General features: G+C 35.9%; 1 protein-coding gene across 7 annotated transcripts in view; it reads right to left on the bottom strand.

Annotated features, from left to right (window-relative positions):
- The window catches only part of LOC128165452 (caspase recruitment domain-containing protein 9-like), a 50,897-nt gene that overhangs the window by 10,573 nt on the left and 18,794 nt on the right, over positions 1 to 21,530 (bottom strand). For 3 of the 7 annotated variants that reach the window (XM_052830000.1, XM_052829996.1, XM_052830002.1), the window contains exons 2-7: positions 6,515 to 6,610; positions 5,573 to 5,777; positions 3,999 to 4,127; positions 2,582 to 2,748; positions 2,007 to 2,121; positions 735 to 872 (exon numbers count right to left, since the gene is read on the bottom strand). In XM_052830000.1, the coding sequence (XP_052685960.1) occupies positions 735 to 872; positions 2,007 to 2,121; positions 2,582 to 2,748; positions 3,999 to 4,127; positions 5,573 to 5,747 (724 nt within the window). In that variant the 5' untranslated portion in view covers positions 5,748 to 5,777; positions 6,515 to 6,610. Of the gene's footprint in view, positions 1 to 558; positions 607 to 734; positions 873 to 2,006; positions 2,122 to 2,581; positions 2,749 to 3,998; positions 4,128 to 5,572; positions 5,790 to 6,514; positions 6,611 to 20,023; positions 20,295 to 21,530 lie in introns of those variants that run through there. The other 4 variants (XM_052829997.1, XM_052829999.1, XM_052830001.1 and 1 more) reach the window with 4 other exon arrangements.

The raw sequence follows: 21,530 nt of genomic DNA, 5'->3' as shown, positions 1-21,530 counted from the left end.
ATATTTATTTTTGTTGTGAGTTGAATTATCTGGCTGCATTTTACATATTTATGAGTTACCGATACCCCGCTTAATGTGTAAAGAGTAATATTTTGTATAATTATCCTAAGTTAGATATTGTTTAATTGCAGATTTAATTATTATTATTCATTTTGAACGGAGTCAAAACCTTAAGTAGGGGGAGGTGTAACGGTATTTTAAAATTATATTATTCTTCTGTTTTAATTATTACGTAAGTTATTTATCATTGCTCTCCGCGAGCAATGTCATTACGTAATTGACCCCGTTTAGAAAGATTGCTCCTCGCGAGCAATGCATATTATGTATATATAGGACGGGTACAAATTACGGGGGTCTTACTATTTTTCTATTGCGGGAGATACATGTGCAGTTCAGCCAGTGATGTTTTGATATTTTATTTGTGAAACTTTGGATTTTTATCGTAATGTGAATAAACTGTAAATAATTCTACTTTGTGTTTCTATTAAACTAAAGCGTATGCTTTAGAGGTTGGAGCATTATCATCTCAAGGAATTAGTTAAAATGTGAGTTAATTACCTGTGGATTTCATAGTATAGAGCCGTTTACCGCTCGACGGCGCTACAACTGTAAAATACAATATACCTATCTGAATAATTCTACAATACAATATATTGTACACTGATTGCTGTACATTAAAATACTTGTCCCAGAAACAGGCAAATACCAGGTTATAAGCCAATAATCACACCTACCTTTAGTTTTAGAAAAGTTGTCCATCATGTTTTCAATTTGTTTGACATAGGCGTCTCGCCCATGCCTCACTTCACGGAGAGAATCTTTAAGATTACTAATCTCCTTTTGATATTCGACTATACTCTCTAAAACGTTCACTGCAAACGAACCAATCATCAAGTTTATTTACTTTTACCAAAAATCAGGCTTAATATATCAACATTTTGTTTGTTCAAAAAACATATATATAATTTGTGTGTCCAAAAATATATCTCTTTTATAATCAACTGACTGTGTAAACATTGATAAAAAATTCCATGATATTTCTTTTTATTGCAGAAAATACACCTTTAAAAAATCAACAATAAGCCCATATGCTACATCGCTCACCTGAGCAACAATAGGTATTATAATATCAACTTAACGATTTCCTCTATTTTATTCCCCTATGTATAAATTTGACCCCCACCCCATTGTGGCCCCTCCCTTCCCCTGGGGGTCATGATTTTCACAACTTTCAATCTACACTACATGAGCATGCTTCCACATAAATTTCAGCTTTCCTCTGGCTGAATAGTTTCTGAGAAGACGAGTTTCAAAGATTTACTTTTTTTACTGTTATATATTCCTATGTAAAAACTTGACCCCAAATTGCAGCCCAAACCCAACCCCGGGGGTCATGATTTTCACAACTTTGAATATACATTACCTGAGAATGCTTACATATAAGTTTTAGTTTTCCAGGCCAAATAGAAGATTTTTGAAAATTTCTCAAAATTTTTCAATATTTTCTAATTATCTCTCCTTGTATTAGGGTATGTCCTTCATTTTCACAATTTTGATTCCCTTTTGCCTGAGGGTGCTTTGTGCCAAGCTTGGTTGAAATTGGCCCAGTGGTTCTGGAGAAGATGTTGAAAATGTGAAAAGACGGACAAGAGACAAAACGTGATCAGAAAAGCTCACTTGAGCTTTCAGCTCAGATTAGTTTGGAAGAAAAATACTGCGCTGCATACTGTAGATTCCTTATTTTACACGAGTACATAATTCCGCGATTCCACTGTTTTGCATCAAATCACGAGAATATTAAATTGCGATCACCATTTTTTTGTTATAATTTCTTATAGTTCAAACCTGTCTGAGAAATAAAAGCGATACTTTAAAATCTGCAAGGGTAGCCTCTCACGATTTTACGTGGAAATTAATTCCTCGTGATTAATGAGGAATTTACAGTGCTTCTTTCTTCAGTTGTATGTGACTTAAGTTTGAAGTTAAAAATAACATCAAGTACTTACCGCTCTTGTCTTGAGCAAATTGCTTTTCTCGAAAACAATGTCCGAGCTGCGTCTCTAGCTCGTTTTTCTCGAGTAGTAACATTTTCTGCTTCTCTTGAAGCTCCAAGTTTTCTCTCTGAAATCCATTTATTAATCAATCTATAATAAATTTGTTTCAATTGAGCTCATCATTAATCAACAAGAGGCCCTCAGGCCTTGTCAATCACCCGAGTCCCATTTTCCTCAGATTGACTTGTCAGAGAGTCTCATGTTTGCATTTTAAGCTGCATTTTGAAGTCTAAACACTAATCTGAGACTTATCTGACTGTAACCCTACTTTTATTGATTGATGTTTGAAAAATATTCATTTATAAAAAGGAGAATGGGGGGAGGTTTAAAAGTTGGAGGAATCTCAGATTATCTTTACCTTAATAGCTCCAGGGCCAAAAGTTTTGATAATAAGAGACCTACAGGCCTTCAATGGTCAATATTTTAATCATATTCACAGTATCATTTACCGTATATCTGCTTTTATGGACATCATAACACTGCATTTAGTTTTTCTCAAATATATAGTTGTAAGGCAGCTGTCTTACCTCTAGCTCTAAGTTATTATCCTGGACTATCTTCATCACTTCCTTCATTTCCTGAAACTTCTCATTCAGATCTTTTTTGTGTTCGTAGTCGTTCTTCAGCGACTCTGCTAGCTCTGGTAATTTGTACAGCCAGCCTGCGTATACACTCTCCCGATGCTTCAAGTAATCTACAATATTCCAGTGGAGCACTGTAGTGACTAATCTATGAAATGATATGTTTACATGTTCAAGGATCCTAACCTTTGAACAATTTACCTGTGGGTGGAACAGTTTACCTGTGGGTGGAACAGTTTACCTGTGGGTGGAGCAGTTTACCTGTGGGTGGAACAATTTACCTGTAGGTGGAACAGTTTACCTGTGGGTGGAACAGTTAACCTGTGGGTGGAACAGTTTACCTGTGGGTGGAACAGTTAACCTGTGGGTGGAACAGTCAACCTGTGGGTGGAACAGTTTACCTGTGGGTGGAACAGTTAACCTGTGGGTGGAACAGTTTACCTGTAGGTGGAACAGTTTACCTGTAGGTGGAACAGTTTACCTGTGGGTGGAACAGTTAACCTGTGGGTGGAACAGTTAACCTGTGGGTGGAACAGTTAACCTGTGGGTGGAACAGTTTACCTGTGGGTGGAACAGTTTACCTGTGGGTGGAACAGTTTACCTGTGGGTGGAACAGTTAACTTGTGGGTGGAACAGTTTACCTGTGGATTGAACAGTTTACCTGTGGGTGGAACAGTTAACCTGTGGGTGGAACAATAACTCTCTTACATATTTACATATGTAGATACGGTACTCAAACTCTACACATACATTTACTTGTGTTCAGTACATTACTCAAACTCTAGATGCACATTTACTTATATCGGTCTTCAAACTTCATGTTATGTACAATACTCAAACTCTAAACACATATTTACTTATGTGGGTCCTCAAACATCACATACACATTTACTTATGTCGGTCCTCAAACATTATATACACATTTACTTATATGGGTCCCCAAACAACATACACATTTGCTTATGTGGATCCTCAAACTTCATACACATTTACCTGAACTCAAACTTAACACACACACATTTACCTGTGGGTGGATCCCTAACCCTCTCTCACACACATATTTACCCCAAACACACAAACGCATACACACCTGTGGTTAGATCTCTACCCCTCACACATACACACACACACATTTACCTGTGGGTGGATCCCTAACCCTCTCTCACACACATATTTACCCCAAACACACAAACGCATACACACCTGTGGTTGGATCTCTACCCCTCACACATACACACACACACATTTACCTTTGGGTGGATCCCTAACCCTCTCTCACACACATATTTACCCCAAACACACAAACGCATACACACCTGTGGTTGAATCTCTACCCCTCACACATACACACACATACATTTACCTGTGGGTGGTTCTCTAGCATCCTTGTTTGTCACATCTTTGAACACATGAGGATACTCCCATTCTAAAATCTCCAGGAACTTTTTTACTCCATTGTCTCCCTTTGTTTGTAAGATGTCAAGAAAATAACCTACAGCCAGCAAGCAAAAACAGATATAAATGAAAACATTTAGCATCGGTTAATGAAGTTGAATGTTTGCATTGGAAGGTTTAATTTTACATATTATGCAAAAAATATTTAAGGTTGCAAACTGACTTGCCCTTAATGAATATATAGAGGATATCTATATTGTGTGATTTTATATTTGCTTTATCCAATGAGTTGAAATGGTGTATATATTCGCGAGGCTTGCCGAGCGAATATAACCATTTCAACAAGTTGGATAAAGCAAATATAAAATCACACAATTATAGATGTTCTATTTACATGTATCTCATACAATTTCATTTATATTATGAAGCTTTTGAGACAGTCCCTTATATATGACCCTTATTTTTCAAAGATTATAAACGATGATGCAACGTTGTGTTATGCGGTTATTGTGACCTTGCGCAATACAATTTAGTACGTCATTTCTGAGATAAATCTAACTGTTTTAATGTAAAGTTTCACTGAAATAAACCTTAAAACAATTTCTTAGCTCTAAATAATTTTTCTTAGAGCTTATTCACTTAATTTAATGGAAATACTGATCAGAAGACTTGAATAATCAAGTTTGTTGACATACACAAAGTTGGGAATGCTCGTTAGTTTGAATTGACTCGAACGAGGAACAATTGTTGATGTTTTATAAAACAAACACTAGCCTTATGATTCGAAATTGAAAATAGTGAATAAGGATGTTTACTGGTGGTGGAATAAAAGTCTTATGAAACATTATTTCGGTAAGTTCTTGTATATAAACACAACCAGAGCGCTCTGTTTTCATCGCGTCGTCAGGATGAACTCCTTGATAGTTAACGTTATTTGTAGTTTTTATAAACTTCACAAAGCAAATTGAAAGTTGAAAGGGTGCTAAACTAATCAAAAATTTTGACAAACAAGAAAAAAGGGTCTTGTGGTTACGGTTATGTATAACTTTGAATAAAAAAAATTAAAAAACCACCCCCTCTCACAATAGCCCCCCCCCCCCCCCCAGTTCCGACGCCTATGCTACGCAGTTATGTGTTTTTCTTCATATTTGTAAATTAAATCTTTGACAAAATCCATTTTATATCAATTTTTGTAGTAGATATAGTTATGATGAAAGTACTAGCAAATCTTCCAAAATAGGTCACTGAAGCGTTGAAGCTAGAGGCTTTGTCTAAAATAGTTCGGACCAGAAGTATTTGATAAAGCATCACCAGTTTGATATAGCAAAGGTTTATCACACGGGTACTATAAACCACACGTATGAGATAAAAATCATCAAACATGTTGAACAAATGATCTTTTAAATTGTATTGTATTCACCATGTAAATACCAGTTTTACAGTACTGGCCAGATATAGAGCACATTCCACTGTGTATATACAAGTTTTACAGCACTGGCCAGATAAAGAGAACATACCACCACGTAGATATAGCGCACAAACCTGCTTGTTGTCGTCGTGTCGGCTTACTAGAGATTTCCTGCGTGTCATCCATTGAGAGTACCTTCACCTCGCGGAGTCTGTCAAAGAACACCTGGGCGTTGATGTACTTGACAATCTTATAGCGCTTCCTCTCAATCAGCTCCTCAAAAATGTCCTTCTCCTCGTCATCAGACATGGCTGCAGTCTGGTCCAATCAAAGCCGGGTCTTAGGAGCACCAGTAAACACACAATAATCAGGGACAAGCATTGAATCAGATGAAAGGATTACAAAATAATACATGTTCTGCACTCACATCACAGTCTTGCTAAATGAACTTACTGTGGTTTCCTCAATATTCGTTGAATACTTATTTTTGTGGATTTTGTTGTTAAGTTGATCCATGAAATTAAATGTTCATTGAAGTGTAATTTTTACTAACAATCGATAGGATTATTGACAACGAATTTAAGTATCCTTGGAAGTGTGATTTTCATTGAATCCATGAAAATTAATACCTATGAATATTAATGAAACCACAGTACATGCACATTTAATGATGGATAGGGAAAGAAGCGGGTGTTTTAATTAAAGAATGAATTGGGGGCAGTTTACGCTTTATAAACCGCGAAGCAGTTTATAAAAAAGTGTATACTGTTTCAAACCATTTTATATCGTATAAAACTAATAAATATTGAAATTTTTGCTTTTAATTGAATTTTTTTACTCTTCATTGTAGATAAAAACGGTCATTTGACTTTTAAAATGACGTTAAATTGTACAAAATTCAAACATAACGTCAGATGTATTGAAATGTTTTTGACGTTAGTCTTACTATGACGTAGGAAACATTCTTTATATGATATAAAATATTTTTTTAGCCAATCAGAAAGCGCATTACAACCAGAATTAAATTATTCAGTCTTTAATTGATTACTTTTGCAATTGTTGATTTAAATTGATACCTGTTTTCCTATGACTCCAGGATACTAGTACATGTATCTAAATGTTGATCCCTATGTCTAGAACTAAAACCTGGCCAATCTTAGACGTGGAACATTCTGTGAAAATAATATGAAATTATAAAATTAAATAAATATCCACTCGTGTGAAGATGATTGTTCATTTACGGTATTATTGTCAACCTATTACATCAAAGAGGCTGTAGAGGATGGTGATTCTCTTTAGCCAAGTCAATGACTCCTAACTGATAGCCAAGGGAAATCACTCCTGACAGCCAAGGGAAATCACTCCTAACAGCCAAGGGACACCACTCCTTCATTGCTTACAACTGACAGCCAAGGGATATCACTCTTTCATTACTTACAACTAACAGCCAAGGGAAATCACTCCTTCATTGCTTACATAAAACAGCCAAAGGAAATCACTCTTTCATTACTTACAACTGACAGCCAAAGGAAATCACTCCTCCATTTCTAACAACTGACAGCCAAGAGACATCACTCCTCCATTACTAACAACTGACAGCCAAGGGAAATTACTCTTTCATTACTTACAACTGAAGCTTAGGGAAATCACTCTTTCATTACTTATAACTGACAGCCATGGGAAATCACTCCTCCATTACTAACAACTGATAGCCATGGGAAATCACTCCTCCATTACTAACAACTGACAGCCAAGGGAAATCACTCCTTCATTACTTACAACTGACAGCCAAGGGAAATCACTCTTTCATTACCTACAACTGACAGCCAAGGAAAATCACTACTTCATTACTTACCACTGACAGCCAAGGGAAATCACTCCTTCATCACTTACAACTGACAGCCAAGGGAAATCACTACTCCATTACTAACAACTGACAGCCATGGGAAATCACTCCTCCATTACTTACAATTGACAGCCAAGGGAAATCACTCCTTCATTACTTACAACTAACAGCCAAGTGAAATCACTCTTTCATTGCTTACATCTGACAGCTAAAGGAAATCACTCTTTCATTACTTCCAACTGACAGCCAAGGGAAATCACTCCTTCATTACTAACAACTGACAGCCATGGGAAATCACTCCTCCATTACTTACAATTGACAGCCAAGGGAAATCACTCCTTCATTACTTACAACTGACAGCCAAGGGAAATCACTCTTTCATTGCTTACATCTGACAGCTAAAGGAAATCACTCTTTCATTACTTCCAACTGACAGCCAAGGGAAATCACTCCTTCATTACTTACAACTGACAGCCAAGGGAAATCACTCCTTCATTACTAACAACTGACAGCCATGGGAAATCACTCCTCCATTACTTATAACTAACAGCCAAGGGAAATCACAACTTCATTACTTACAACTGACAGCCAAGGAAAATCACTCCTCCATTACTTACAACTGACAGCCAAGGGAAATCACTCCTTCATTACTTACAACTGACAGCCAAGGGAAATCACTCCTTCATTACTTACAACTGACAGCCAAGGGAAATCACTCCTCCATTACTTACAACTGACAGCCAAGGGAAATCACTCTTTCATTACCTACAACTGACAGCCAAGGAAAATCGCTACTTCATTACTTACCACTGACAGCCAAGGGAAATCACTCCTCCTTTACTTACAACTGACAGCCAAAGGAAATCACTCCTTCATTACTTACAACTGACAGCAAAGGGAAATCACTCCTTCATAACTTACAACTGACAGCCAAGGGAAATCACTCCTTCATTACTTACAACTGACAGCCAAGGGAAATCACTCCTTCATTACTTACAACTGACAGCCAAGGGAAATCACTCCTCCATTACTTACAACTGACAGCCAAGGGAAATCACTCTTTCATTACCTACAACTGACAGCCAAGGAAAATCGCTACTTCATTACTTACCACTGACAGCCAAGGGAAATCACTCCTCCTTTACTTACAACTGACAGCCAAGGGAAATCACTATTACATTACTTACAACTGACAGCCAAGGGAAATCACTCCTTCATTACTTACAACTGACAGCCAAGGGAAATCACTCTTTCATTACTTATAATTGACAGCCAAGGGACATTATTCTTTCATTACTTATAACTGACAGCCAAGGGAAATCACTCCTTCATTACTTACAACTAACAGCCAAGGGAATTCACTCCTTCATTGCTAACAGCTGACAGCCAAGGGAAATCACTCTTTTATGACTTACAACCGACAGCCAAGGGAAATCACTCCTTCATTACTTAAAACTGACGGCCAAGGGACATCACTACTACATTACTTACAACTGACAGCCAAGGGAAATCACTCCTTCATTACTTACAACTGACGGCCAAGGGAAATCATTACTACTTTACTTACAACTGGCAGCCAAGGGAAATCACTCATTCATTACTTACAACTGACAGCCAAGGGACATCACTCTTTCATTACTTACAACTGACAGTTAAGGGAAATCACTCTTTCATTACTCAGAGGCTGTAGAGGATGGTGATTCTCTTTAGCCAAGTCAATGACTCCTAACTGATAGCCAAGGGAAATCACTCCTAACAGCCAGGGGAAATCACTCCTTCATTACTTCCAACTGACAGCTAAAGGAAATCACTCCTTCATTACTTACAACTGACAGCCAAAGGGAAATCACTCCTTCATTGCTTACAACTGACAGCCAAGGGACATCACTCCTTCATTGCTTACATCTGACAGTCAAGGGAAATCACTCCCTCATTACTTACAACTGAGAGCCAAGGGAAATCACTCTTTCATTACTTACAACTGACAGCCAAGGAAATCACTTTTTAATTACTTGTAACTGACAGCAATGGGAAATCACTCCTCCATTACTTACACTGACAGCCAAGGGAAATCACTCTTTCATTACTTACAACTGACAGCAAAGGGAAATCACTCCTTCATAACTTACAACTTACAGCCAAGGGAAATCACTCCTTCATTACTTACAGCTGACAGCCAAGGGAAATCACTACTACATTACTTACAACTGACAGCCAAGGGAAATCACTCCTTGTTTACTTACAACTGACAGCCAAGGGAAATCACTCTTTCATTACTTATAATTGACAGCCAAGAGACATCACTCTTTCATTACTTATAACTGACAGCCAAGGGAAATCTCCCCTTCATTACTTCCAACTGACAGCCAAGGAAAATCACTCCTTCATTGCTAACAGCTGACAGCCAAGGGAAATCACTCTTTTATGACTTACAACTGACGGCCAAGGGACAACACTACTACATTACTTACAACTGGCAGCCAAGGGAAATCACTCATTCATTACTTACAACTGACAGCCAAAGGAAATCACTCTTTCATTACTTACAACTGACAGTTAAGGGAAATCACTCTTTCATTACTTAGAGGCTGTAGAGGATGGTGATTATCTTTAGCCAAGTCAATGACTCCTAACTGATAGCCAAGGGAAATCACTCCTAACTGCCAGGGGAAATCACTCCTTCATTACTTATAATTGACAGCCAAGGGACATCACTCTTTCATTACTTACAACTGACAGCAAAGGGAAATCACTCCTTCATTACTTCTAACTGACAGCCAAGGGAAATCACTCCTTCATTACTAACAGCTGACAGCCAAGGGAAATCACTCTTTTATGACTTACAACCGACAGCCAAGGGAAATCACTCCTTCATAACTTACAGCTGATAGCCAAGGGAAATCACTACTACATAACTTACAACTGACAGCCAAAGGAAATCACTCCTTCATTACTTACAACTGACAGCAAAGGGAAATCACTCCTTCATAACTTACAACCGACAGCCAAGGGAAATCACTCCTTCATTACTTACAACTGACGGCCAAGGGACATCACTACTACATTACTTACAACTGGCAGCCAAGGAAAATCACTCCTTCATTACTTATAACTGACAGCCAAGGGAAATCACTCTTTCATTACTTACAACTGACAGCCAAGGGACATCACTCTTTCATTACTTACAACTGACAGTTAAGGGAAATCACTCTTTCATTACTTAGAGGCTGTAGAGGATGGTGATTCTCTTTAGCCAAGTCAATGACTCCTAACTGATAGCCAAGGGAAATCACTCCTTACAGCCAGGGGACAGCACTCATTCATTACTTACAACTGACAGCCATGGGAAATCACTTCTTCATTACTTACAACTGACAGCCAAGGGAAATCACTCCTTCATTACTTACAGCTGACAGCCAAAGGAAATCACTTCTTCATTGTTTACATCTGACAGCCCAGGGAAATCACTCCTTCATTACTTACAACTGACAGCCAAGGGAAATCACTCCTTCATTACTTACACTGACAGCAAAGGGAAATCACCCCTTCATTACTTACAACTGACAGTTAAGGGAAATCACTCCTTCATTTCTTACAACTGACAGTTAAGGGAAATCACTCTTTCATTACTTACAACTGACAGTTAAGGGAAATCACTCTTTCATTACTTAGAGGCTGTAGAGGATGGTGATTCTCTTTAGCCAAGTCAATGACTCCTAACTGATAGCCAAAGGAAATCACTCCTAACAGCCAGGGTACATCACTCCTTCATTACTTACAACTGACAGCCAAGGGAAATCACTCCTTCATTACTTACAACTGACAGCCAAGGGAAATCACTCCTTCATTACTTACAGTTGACAGCCAAAGGAAATCACTCCTTCATTGTTTACATCTGACAGCCCAGGGAAATCACTCCTTCATTACTTACAACTGACAGCCAAGGGAAATCACTCCTTCATTACTTACACTGACAGCAAAGGGAAATCACTCCTTCATTACTTACAACTGACAGTTAAGGGAAATCACTCCTTCATTACTTACAGCTGACAGCCAACGGAAATCAATCTTTCATTTCTTACAACTGACAGCCAAGGGAAATCACTCCTTCATTACTTACAGCTGACAGCAAAGGGAAATCAATCTTTCATTACTTACAACTGACAGCCAAGGGAAATCACCCCTTCATTACTTACAACTGACAGCCAAGGGAAATCACTCTTTCATTACTTAAAACTGACAGCCAAGGGAAATCACTCCTCCATTACTTACAACTGACAGCCAAGGGAAATCACTCCTTCATTACTTATAACTGACAGCCAAGGGAAATCACTTCTCCATTACTTACAACTGACAGCCAAGGGAAATCACTCCTTCATTACTTATAACTGACAGCCAAGGGAAATCACTCCTCCATTACTTACAACCAAGGGAAATCACTCCTTCATTACTTATAACTGACAGCCAAGGGAAATCACTCCTTCATTACTTGTAACTGACAGCCAAGGGAAATCACTCCATTACTTACAACTGGCAGCCAAGGGAAATCACTCCTTTATTGAGACAACAAGCTGATTGTTATCATTCCAAGTATAAATTCCATGTCTTGTGTCACCAATGGGAAATGCATGATGCAATCTATTTATCCACACACTATGTCAGACATCACAGAATCAACTCTTTTGTGTTGATTAAGTTTTACAAATTATCTGTGTTAAGAGGTACGTCACAGAATCAACTCTTTTGTGTCGTTTAAGAGATACATCAGTATTTTTGTCTGCCGTAGGATGGCAGTAGTTCAATATTTACTGCAATGATTATATATAACTCGATTTATGATTGAAAATTTAAGCAAAATCACCCACTTAATTAACCACATTGTTTACCTACTTCCCTCATTGAAAACAACCCAGATTACATACTTCCATCTGGGAAATAAGAATATTTTCACAACAAACATTGTAAAACAATGGAAACTAATACTTACTGTACCAGTACTTTAACAAGAATTGACAAATAAGTGGGTTTTAAGTAACTGTTGTATTATCTTGAGAGCACTGTATGATTGGTTCAGACAGTAGATTGTGGGGGTGGGCCGCAATGGGGAAAGAGGAGACTAGTGCATGTTGGTGTTTTCTACTTAATATTTATATCAATACACTGTCAAAGAAATAACTGTATCAAATTACCCATTATCTTAGATATTGGAGTATCACTGAATTTTCTTGAAATTTCGGTAATAATTAAGAAACATACCTAATAAAAAGAAAAAGAAAATTCCAAACCTTTACACAAACAGTAACCAGGCATTGACTTTTGCATCTACATTGTATGCGATTAAACTACAGGAAATAGTTCAAACTAGATGCTGTCATTAGATAGTAATACCCGCACCATGTGTTTGCCCCTAAATAACACTGTTTTGTACCAGTTTAATTAAAAATGAAGGCTATATGCAAGCTCCGGTTATACAATTAAAATTCATAATTTTCATAACTGAAGGATGAGATCCCTTCCCATATGATAATACACATCGTGACATGAGCAGCACTTTATGTGCAATTTGGGGTAGAACTGTTTGCAGTGAATTTTCAGTTATCAATAATCTTAACATTTTATGTCATAGAAAGTATAATGGTCTATATAATTATTACAAACAAAATTAAAAATTAAATTATATGCCCCCTCCCCGTGGCGGTTGCCGGATTTAGATTTGCTTCTGTGTGCCTACATGAACATCATCGTGTGCACAGATTTAGAGAAGGGGTGGGAGTGAGGGGTCCGGAACCCCCCCCCCCCCCCCCCATGAAAATTCATTTATATCAATTGTAAAATTACCAAAAATACACCTTGGACCCTAATGCTCTTACAGACATGTAAACGCTCTAACCCATTGCGCTTCAATGTTAGGTAACATTATTTGGGGGGTAAATATTTAATCAATATTTGATATACTTTATTGTTTATCTCAATAGAAAGTATACATGTACATCACAATATGCAGGTGTCCACCTTAAAGCTGTTATTTACCTAATAAAATAGTGCAAGTGGATTTGAAGAATAGGTCATAAAAATACATGCATGTTACAAATGAATGATCTTTGTCTGAAGTTACGTACACAACACAGGTCTGCATGTCTCATTAGCGGGTACTAGTTTTACCCAGCTCTTCGATTAGATGGGTTCACGTGTATACATGGGTGTTGATAAATTGCGGAACGGAAAACGGAACGGAAAGCGGAACGGAAGGGAAAACGGAAAATCTTATCTAATGTTATTTACCTCATAGATTTGTTAATCATGCTAAAACGATATACTTTATGTACCTTTTTAATTTTTTTTGAAAGATCAGCAATATTAGATTATTTATTCAAGAATATTTGTTTCCTAAAAATTAACAGTACATGCATTGACCACTATATTCTGTCCCAAAATATCTTTGATTTACTTTTTGCTGTATATTTATATATACCTCAGGGTTCAAGCGATTCTCTCTTAGAAGCATTTAACATTTCATTATTCTTTCTTTAAAACGTCCCCTCTAGCTTATCAGCTGGCATAAATACACGGCTAAAAATAAAGAAGTCTACGGGGTTTTGCATTTCAACAGACCCGGATGATAGTGTTGAAAAATTGTGCAAGGTCTTCTGAGTGACTTCCAAATGAAGAAAGATGTCAACATTTATATTATAAATCGTCCAAATATGCTGCATGAATATTTTGGGATCGACAGACTATAGTCCCAATATATAATCGGAAAATCAAACCAGGCAACTTCTAGAGCTTTCTATTCGGATCATATGTATATAGCTGCTGGAATAAACAACTGCTTAGTAATGCAAACGTAAACAAAATTGCATTGCTAAAAATACTAGTTTCACAAATTACCGGGTATTTTAATGTTTACTGTATTTTAATTTTTAATGTCGTCAGTCCTACGGGTTTTTCTCTTCCATCTCAATGATACTGTATCGTCTGTATGATAAAAGATCGTCTAGAACACAGAAAATTCAATTTTGATGTAAGTATATACATGTACATCATACTAGTATTTGAAATATAAAAATACTCAAAACACGCATAAAACGCTTTCACTAACTGCGTACGTTACGCTGATATGCCAGCAATACCATATAAGAAAAATAAGTAAAAAGTTATAGCTAATTTGCTCGTTTAAAGTGATGTTAATGTTTCACAATTCGAATACATTTGATTTTTCCGTTTCGTACTCAACTAAAGCCGAATGAATACAATGCTATAATTGATAGATATGAAAAAGTTCATAATTATGAATATTAATAAGATAACAACATGTTGATAATCATTCATTAGATATAAATAAAAGATACAAAGTAAATCGTTTCTGGCCAGTCTATACCCTTTTTAAGCGATAAACGTGATGATATTTTCCATTCCGTTCCGTTTTCCGTTCCGCGTTTTAGCAACACCCATTATATATACATGTCAGCTAAAGGAATTCATTATTGTGTTTTAATTGGATTATCATTATGATGTTGACCAATTTAGGTAAGCATAATACATGTAGTAGCAGTAGCACAATATAATGAGATGCCAGCATACGTATATAAGTTCTACTTTCACTTTCTAAATGTGATCTCCCTAGGCCTTTGACAGCATACTGTATCATCATCTTTTAATATTTAAATAAGTTTATCATCGTTACCTATCCTATCGCATTTGTAAAGTTTCTGTCATTTTAGTTGCAAAAGTTATTTTTTTCATTTGTCAGACTGCATGCACTATTGAGTTGACCCCATATTGACCCTGTATAAACAATTTCTTATTAAATTTGTGTATTACATGTAAGTAGGTGTAGACACTTATCATTTTTATATGAGTTATAATAGGAAGGAAGGAGTATTTCTTTTTTAATGTATTATATTATGCATCAAATACAATTAATGTAGGTCATGACCTTTTGGGACTGTTCTGACCCCACAAAACAGGAAAATACAAAATATCTTCTAATGTCATTATGATGCATCTAATGGTGTAAAGTACATTAATGACCCCCAGGTGTTGTCTTTAACCCCCCCCCCCCCACCTTTATGAAATAGGAAATGATATGATACACTGTATATTTTGTTATCTTCGGAGATCTGAGATCCTCATCCCTAAACCATATAATTTATTTTTGCTCTTTGTGTCATTGCGCGTAAAATTGTATATAGATTAGAGACTTTAAAATTTCCCAAAATAGGCGAATACACATGGAAGTGATGCATATAACATTTTGTTTATATAAATCTTAAAAAAATTGAATTAAGCAATTTCCAAAATGTTGATGTGAATCACGAGAGAAAAAGCAATCAAGAAATGATTTAAAATTTGCTACTGTACACATGTAAGAATGTATTAAGAAGACTGAATCTTTATAACCAGGTTAAATTGGGGGGGGGGGGGGGTGAATGTGGAGTATAAACATTTATAATTTGAATCATTTATTGTTATTAATTTTAACTTGTCAATGAATACTACTTATTGATCCCAAGGTAGAAATATGACCTCTGATCATATCTCAATAGATCATTTGTCAATTTTGCAAGGTGTAATATAATTTTTTTTAAGAATAACATTTTTTACCAGTTCATAAAAGTTTTGACACCCAAATTATATTTTGATTTTAATAGATCATTCGACAAGAGAGGGGGGGGGGGACAGTTTATATTTGAGTTTGTTTGGGAGTGGGGGTTCCAAGTCATATATTTGACAATTTTTTAATGTAATTTAAAATAAGACTTATAAGCCATACTACAGTCATGAACATGAATAGTATAGAACAAAACACAAACTAATACATGTACATGTATATATACATAGGAAGTATTACAAAACAGATGATCTAATATCTGGGTTCTTAAATTGAATCATATATCATGTACATATTATATTACTGTTTCTTTGTTCAAGGCATTTCAGATGGTATGTAGGTCATGATCCCAAGTGCTCTTCCTGAAATTATTAAATATCATAAAAACCATTGAGATCCCCACCTTAATCCAAAGGTATTATTCCTCCTTAGGTCATGCAGGCGCATCAGATCATTATGGCATGTAAGTCATGACCCTAAGGGGTCATCCTGACCCCCTTAGAATCAGAAATTGTCAATTATCTTTAATTTATTGATGTTTGATGATCCTATCTCTATTTAATCTTTATTATTAAGTCTCCCGAATGAAATTTGGAGACTTATTGTTTTTGTACGGTTATTAATTCATGTTTTATTATTCTTCATCTTCTTTTTCTAATTCTTTCCTGCTCTGCATGAACTTGTTTCTCAGAGATGGCTGAACATAATTGTACAAAACTCTAGGATATGATAGGCCTGCATATCTAGTTGTGCACCCTGGTTTGATTTTTCTCATTTTGGGTTAGACAACCACTTTTCGGGGGAGGGGGGGGGGGAGAGGGGTGTCAAAAGGTTGTGGGGTCTAACATTGAACATTGTAAGAAGAATCGTAGACTGTATTGTACATGGTAACTTGAAAACGGACAAAGATAATAATATAGGGTTTTCATAATCATATATTGGCTGTTACTGGCAATATATAGGGTTTATTAGATCTGACCCCTGGGGTCATCCCCACCCCCCAGGAATTTGAAATTACCATATATCTCAGAAACTGTTATAATTATGACCCCTAAACCATATATATTCATGTTTCTGATGTCAAGGGGCATCAAATGTTATGTAGGTCATGGGCCCTGTGGGTGGTCCTGACCCCCTCAAACAGCAAGTCCCTTAATATCTTCAAAACAGTTGAGATCCCCACCCTTAAACCATATATATTCTTGTTCCTTGTGTCAAGGGGCATCAAACGGTATGTAGGTCATGGGCCCCGGGGGTGGTCATGACCCCCCCTTGAACAGGAAGTGCACGAATATCTTGAAAACAGTTGAGATCCCCTCCCCTTAACCATATATATTCTTGATCCTTAAAGGGCATCAAAAGGTATGTACCGGTAGATAATGGGCCTCAGGGTTAAATTTAATTTTTCAAAACCGTAATGTACATCTATGGAACAGTCCCTATCATATCCCAAGATATGATTATCTATCCATTAAATCATAAGAGGAGCTCTTGGATCTATGTTTTTTTTTAGTGATAAACGTCAATTTTCTGCTTCTATTTGACTCCCTGGATGAAATTTAAGTTTTTAAAACCTTATTGCACATCTATAGGACAGCCCCAATTATATCCCAAGAGATGACGTAGCTACTCCAAAAGTTGTAAGAGGAGTTCTGGGAACCATATTTTTTTTGCAAAAAAACGTCATTTTTTGTTGCCCACTGATCCCCTTAATAAAAAAAAAAATTCTGGAACCTGATCACGCCTCAATATGACACCCCAATCATATTCTAGAAGATCAATTGGCTACTGCCAAAAAAAAATGACGTTTTTGAAACCAGTTTTTTTGTAAAAAAAACCGACATTTTTCAGCCATTAAATGACCCCCAGGACAAAATTGAAAATTCCGAAACCTTATTGCGCATCTATAGGATACCCTAAAACATATTCCAAAAGATGATTTGTCTACTGTTGAAAATGTAGGAGGAGTTCGAGGAAGAAGGTTTTTTGTGAAAAAACGTCATTTTTTACCAATTATTTGACCCCCAGGACTAACAGAGAATTTTTGAAACCTTTTTACAAAACAACATGATACCCCAAATCAAACTCCAAGAGTTCAGTTTGCTGGTTTATAAGATGTAAGAGCAGTTTGAGAAAGTAAAACGTGACAGACGGACGGACGGACGGAACAGGGTAACAACAATATACCCGAACTTTCTTTAGAAAGTGCGGGTATAAAAATAAAAATGCAATCCCTATAACGAAGTCACTATGCAAAAGGTTTTGAAAGAATTGTTTACTTGACATAGTGATATAACAACGGTTATTTATGCTGTGTATAAAAGTAACCTATTTGTTGCTAAATCCCACATTGTTTATTTTCATGATAAATATCTAATTTCCCCCTCTTCTCACATGGTCTGATATGCTCTATTTGAACTCCCATTAAGTGGGCACACATAGTGGGGGTGGTTTCTTATTTATCACACAGAGAGGTACCTTGTTTTAGAACAAATTAGGAAAGTTTAAATAAAGATGTTGTTTTAGAACAAAATAGGAAAGTTTAAATAAAAATGTTGTTTTAGAACAAAATAGGAAAGTTTAAAAAAAGATTAAAAAAAAAAAAAAAAGACTGTAAATTTAATGTATCTCTTGTGAACTACTTTAATTATCCTATCACATACATTTGAGGAAAATTTGTTGATAAAAAGCACAAAAATCTCAAAACTACTGTACAGTATTTGTACCTTCTATAAACTAACTATAAATGATTACATTTATCTTTATATTTTAGCTTTTTTGGCAGAAAACAGCTAATTCTAATTCCAGTACAGCGCAAAATACTATGATCCATGTATATATATAATTTACAAATATGTAAAATTATATATCAATTCAGAAAAATACACTTAATTCAAATCTACAAGTATGGTGGCATATCTCTCCCCCTTGTGTGAAAGTTATTTTCCCATTGATTATGTCAACATGCAAGATAAATATGTTGACATGCAAGATAGTTATGTCAACATGCAACATAACTATGTTGACAAGCAAGAAAACTGCAATCAAATAAGAGTTATAAAAAATCTCAAGTATCGCAAACAAGTGACATCCAAGATGCTAAATACGCTACCTATTGATGTCGACATGCAGCTTATTTATGTCGACATCAAATTTCTTTATGTCGACATGCAACTTCTTTATGTCGCCATGAAACTTAATTATGTTAACATACAAGATAAATATGTCGACATGCAACTTAGTTATGTTGACATACAACTTATAAGTTGCATGTCAACATATTTATCTCGCATGTAAACATAACTAAGTTGCATGTCAACATATTCATCTTGCATGTCAACATAAGTAAGTTGCATTTTGACATAAATAAGTTGCAAGTCGACACAAATAAGTTGCATGTTGACATAGATAAGTTGTATGTCAGCATATTTATCTTGCATGTTAACATAAATAAGTTGCATGTCGACATAAAAAGGTAGCATCTAGCATCTTGGATGGCGATATTTGAGATTTTGTGTTATTCTTATCTGACTGCAATTTTCTTGCATGTCAACATAATTATGATGCATGTTGACATAATTATCTTGCATGTCAACATTTTTATCTTGCATGTCGACATATTTGATAGAAAAATAACTTGCACACAAGGGGCAAAGATATGCCACCATATACACCATCTTACAGAAAACTCAAAATTCTGCAAAATATTGAACATTTTGAACATGCTAAACATTTTATGTTTATAGTACTTAAGCCTCCATCTGCAAAGTTTTAAATACAGTAGATTCTTAAATATATGCGTGGGATTATTTTCCACGAAATTTCGCAACAAATATCCTTGCAGATTTTAAAATCTTGCTTTTATTTTCTGCGAGTTATAATAGATTAGGATAAAAGTTCCGCAATCGCTATTTTATATTCTCACATTTTGATACAAAACAGCAGGATTGCGAATAAAGTACTTGCATAAAATAAGTAATATACAGTAATAGTTTTCAATATTCATTGCCCATATATCTTTTAAAGACACCATAGCAATAAACTGTTTCTTACTACATTTTTAAAGTAAATAGATAAATGACCCTCAGATGCTCAACATCAAATAATATTCACAAACCAAAATAATACCTTTACGAGCAATAAATGTTCCAATCTCCATCTCTCTAATTTTCGAAGATTAAATGAAAATCACGTTTTAATTTGTGGCCATTTAATTTCCTGGATCATCTCAACAATGAAAGTTGGTATTAGATGAATATTGAGGACACCAAGGTAACCTTGACCACTGAACACGGTGAATGAACAAAGTTCCATATGACCTCTTCATCTGATTAATATTCTCTATCAAAAATATTCCCTCGATTTAAATACTGAAGCCTTTATTTCATACACTGTTTATATAGTGACACAGAGAGCCGTAGCAGTGTCTGAAAGAATATACCATGGATATCTACCGGTATCTGATCCTGGTTAAAAATAAATCATGAGAGCACGCGTCAATACACGGATGGCGGTAAATAATTAACTCTGATAAAATCTTTTACTGACGGTTACTGGAGTATTAAAGCTGTTTGTTTAATCAAATTAAAGCATTTTAAAAGCCCTGCAATTTAATGCATCGCTTGAAGGTACGTCTTAAGTTTTTAAAACAACAAGTACCTGTAAACTTTAAATATAAAACAAAGCAACCGGAGAAAAATGGCCAGAGGAGAGAATGTATAGGTGATATAACTCATCAAGATAATGTGATTGAAATGGCATGAGAAAAACCCACACTCATTTTTCACTTGAGTACCCAGTAATATCATGTACTGCACATTGCAGAAGAAACAAACACTGTACACAGGGAAATATTTGCCCCAATTTCACTTTTTCCCATTTCGCCCTTGATGTCAGCAGGCAAAGGACTATGTGCGATATTATGCATTTTTGCCTCCAAAATTATGGTTTTTTAAAAAGCTTCAAAAATAAGTAAAAGATAGTTGAAATCATATTGGAAATAAGTGTGAAAAGGGTTGTCTCCACAGTGACGTCATAATGTAGGAATGATGTCATGAAGATTGTCTTATTTTGATAAATTAATGTTTTGTAGCAAAATATGGGTGTTTTCCTGGTGTTTTTCAACTGGGAAACATTGAGCGCAGGCTTGCTCAAGTACCACTTTTTAGTATGTTTTGTAATTATATATATAAATAAAACCATATCTTAAAATTGTACTTGAGCTGACCTGCGCTCTATACTTCCGAATGCAAAATATAAAGAAAAATGACAATATTTCCATTTGTTTGCAAAAGTGCGGGAATTTGGTCATTTAAGTGACGTCATAGAAAAACAGCGACTGAGCAATGATGACTAAAATCACGATTAAAGTGATAGGCATTCTCTGTAGAATGATTTATGAAGATATGATTTTCATACGACACTATTTAGAAATTGGTTAAAATTGGGGGCAGATATTTGACCATACTGCACATAGCCCTGTAAGACTTGGCTAACTCTAATGTCTCAAATTATCTCTGACTCTTTAAATAAAAACAACTTTGGGTGAATTCAAGACTGTTTGCAAATGTAGACGGGTGAAAATTACACGGGGTGAAAATAACTATGTCTACAGTATTATGTAAACCCTGCAAGT

The sequence above is a fragment of the Crassostrea angulata genome, chromosome 10 (genome assembly GCF_025612915.1).
Source record: "Crassostrea angulata isolate pt1a10 chromosome 10, ASM2561291v2, whole genome shotgun sequence".
Classification (NCBI taxonomy): domain Eukaryota; kingdom Metazoa; phylum Mollusca; class Bivalvia; order Ostreida; family Ostreidae; genus Magallana; species Magallana angulata.
Note: the sequence above shows the minus strand (reverse complement) of the source record. Positions and strands in the feature narration are given on the sequence as shown.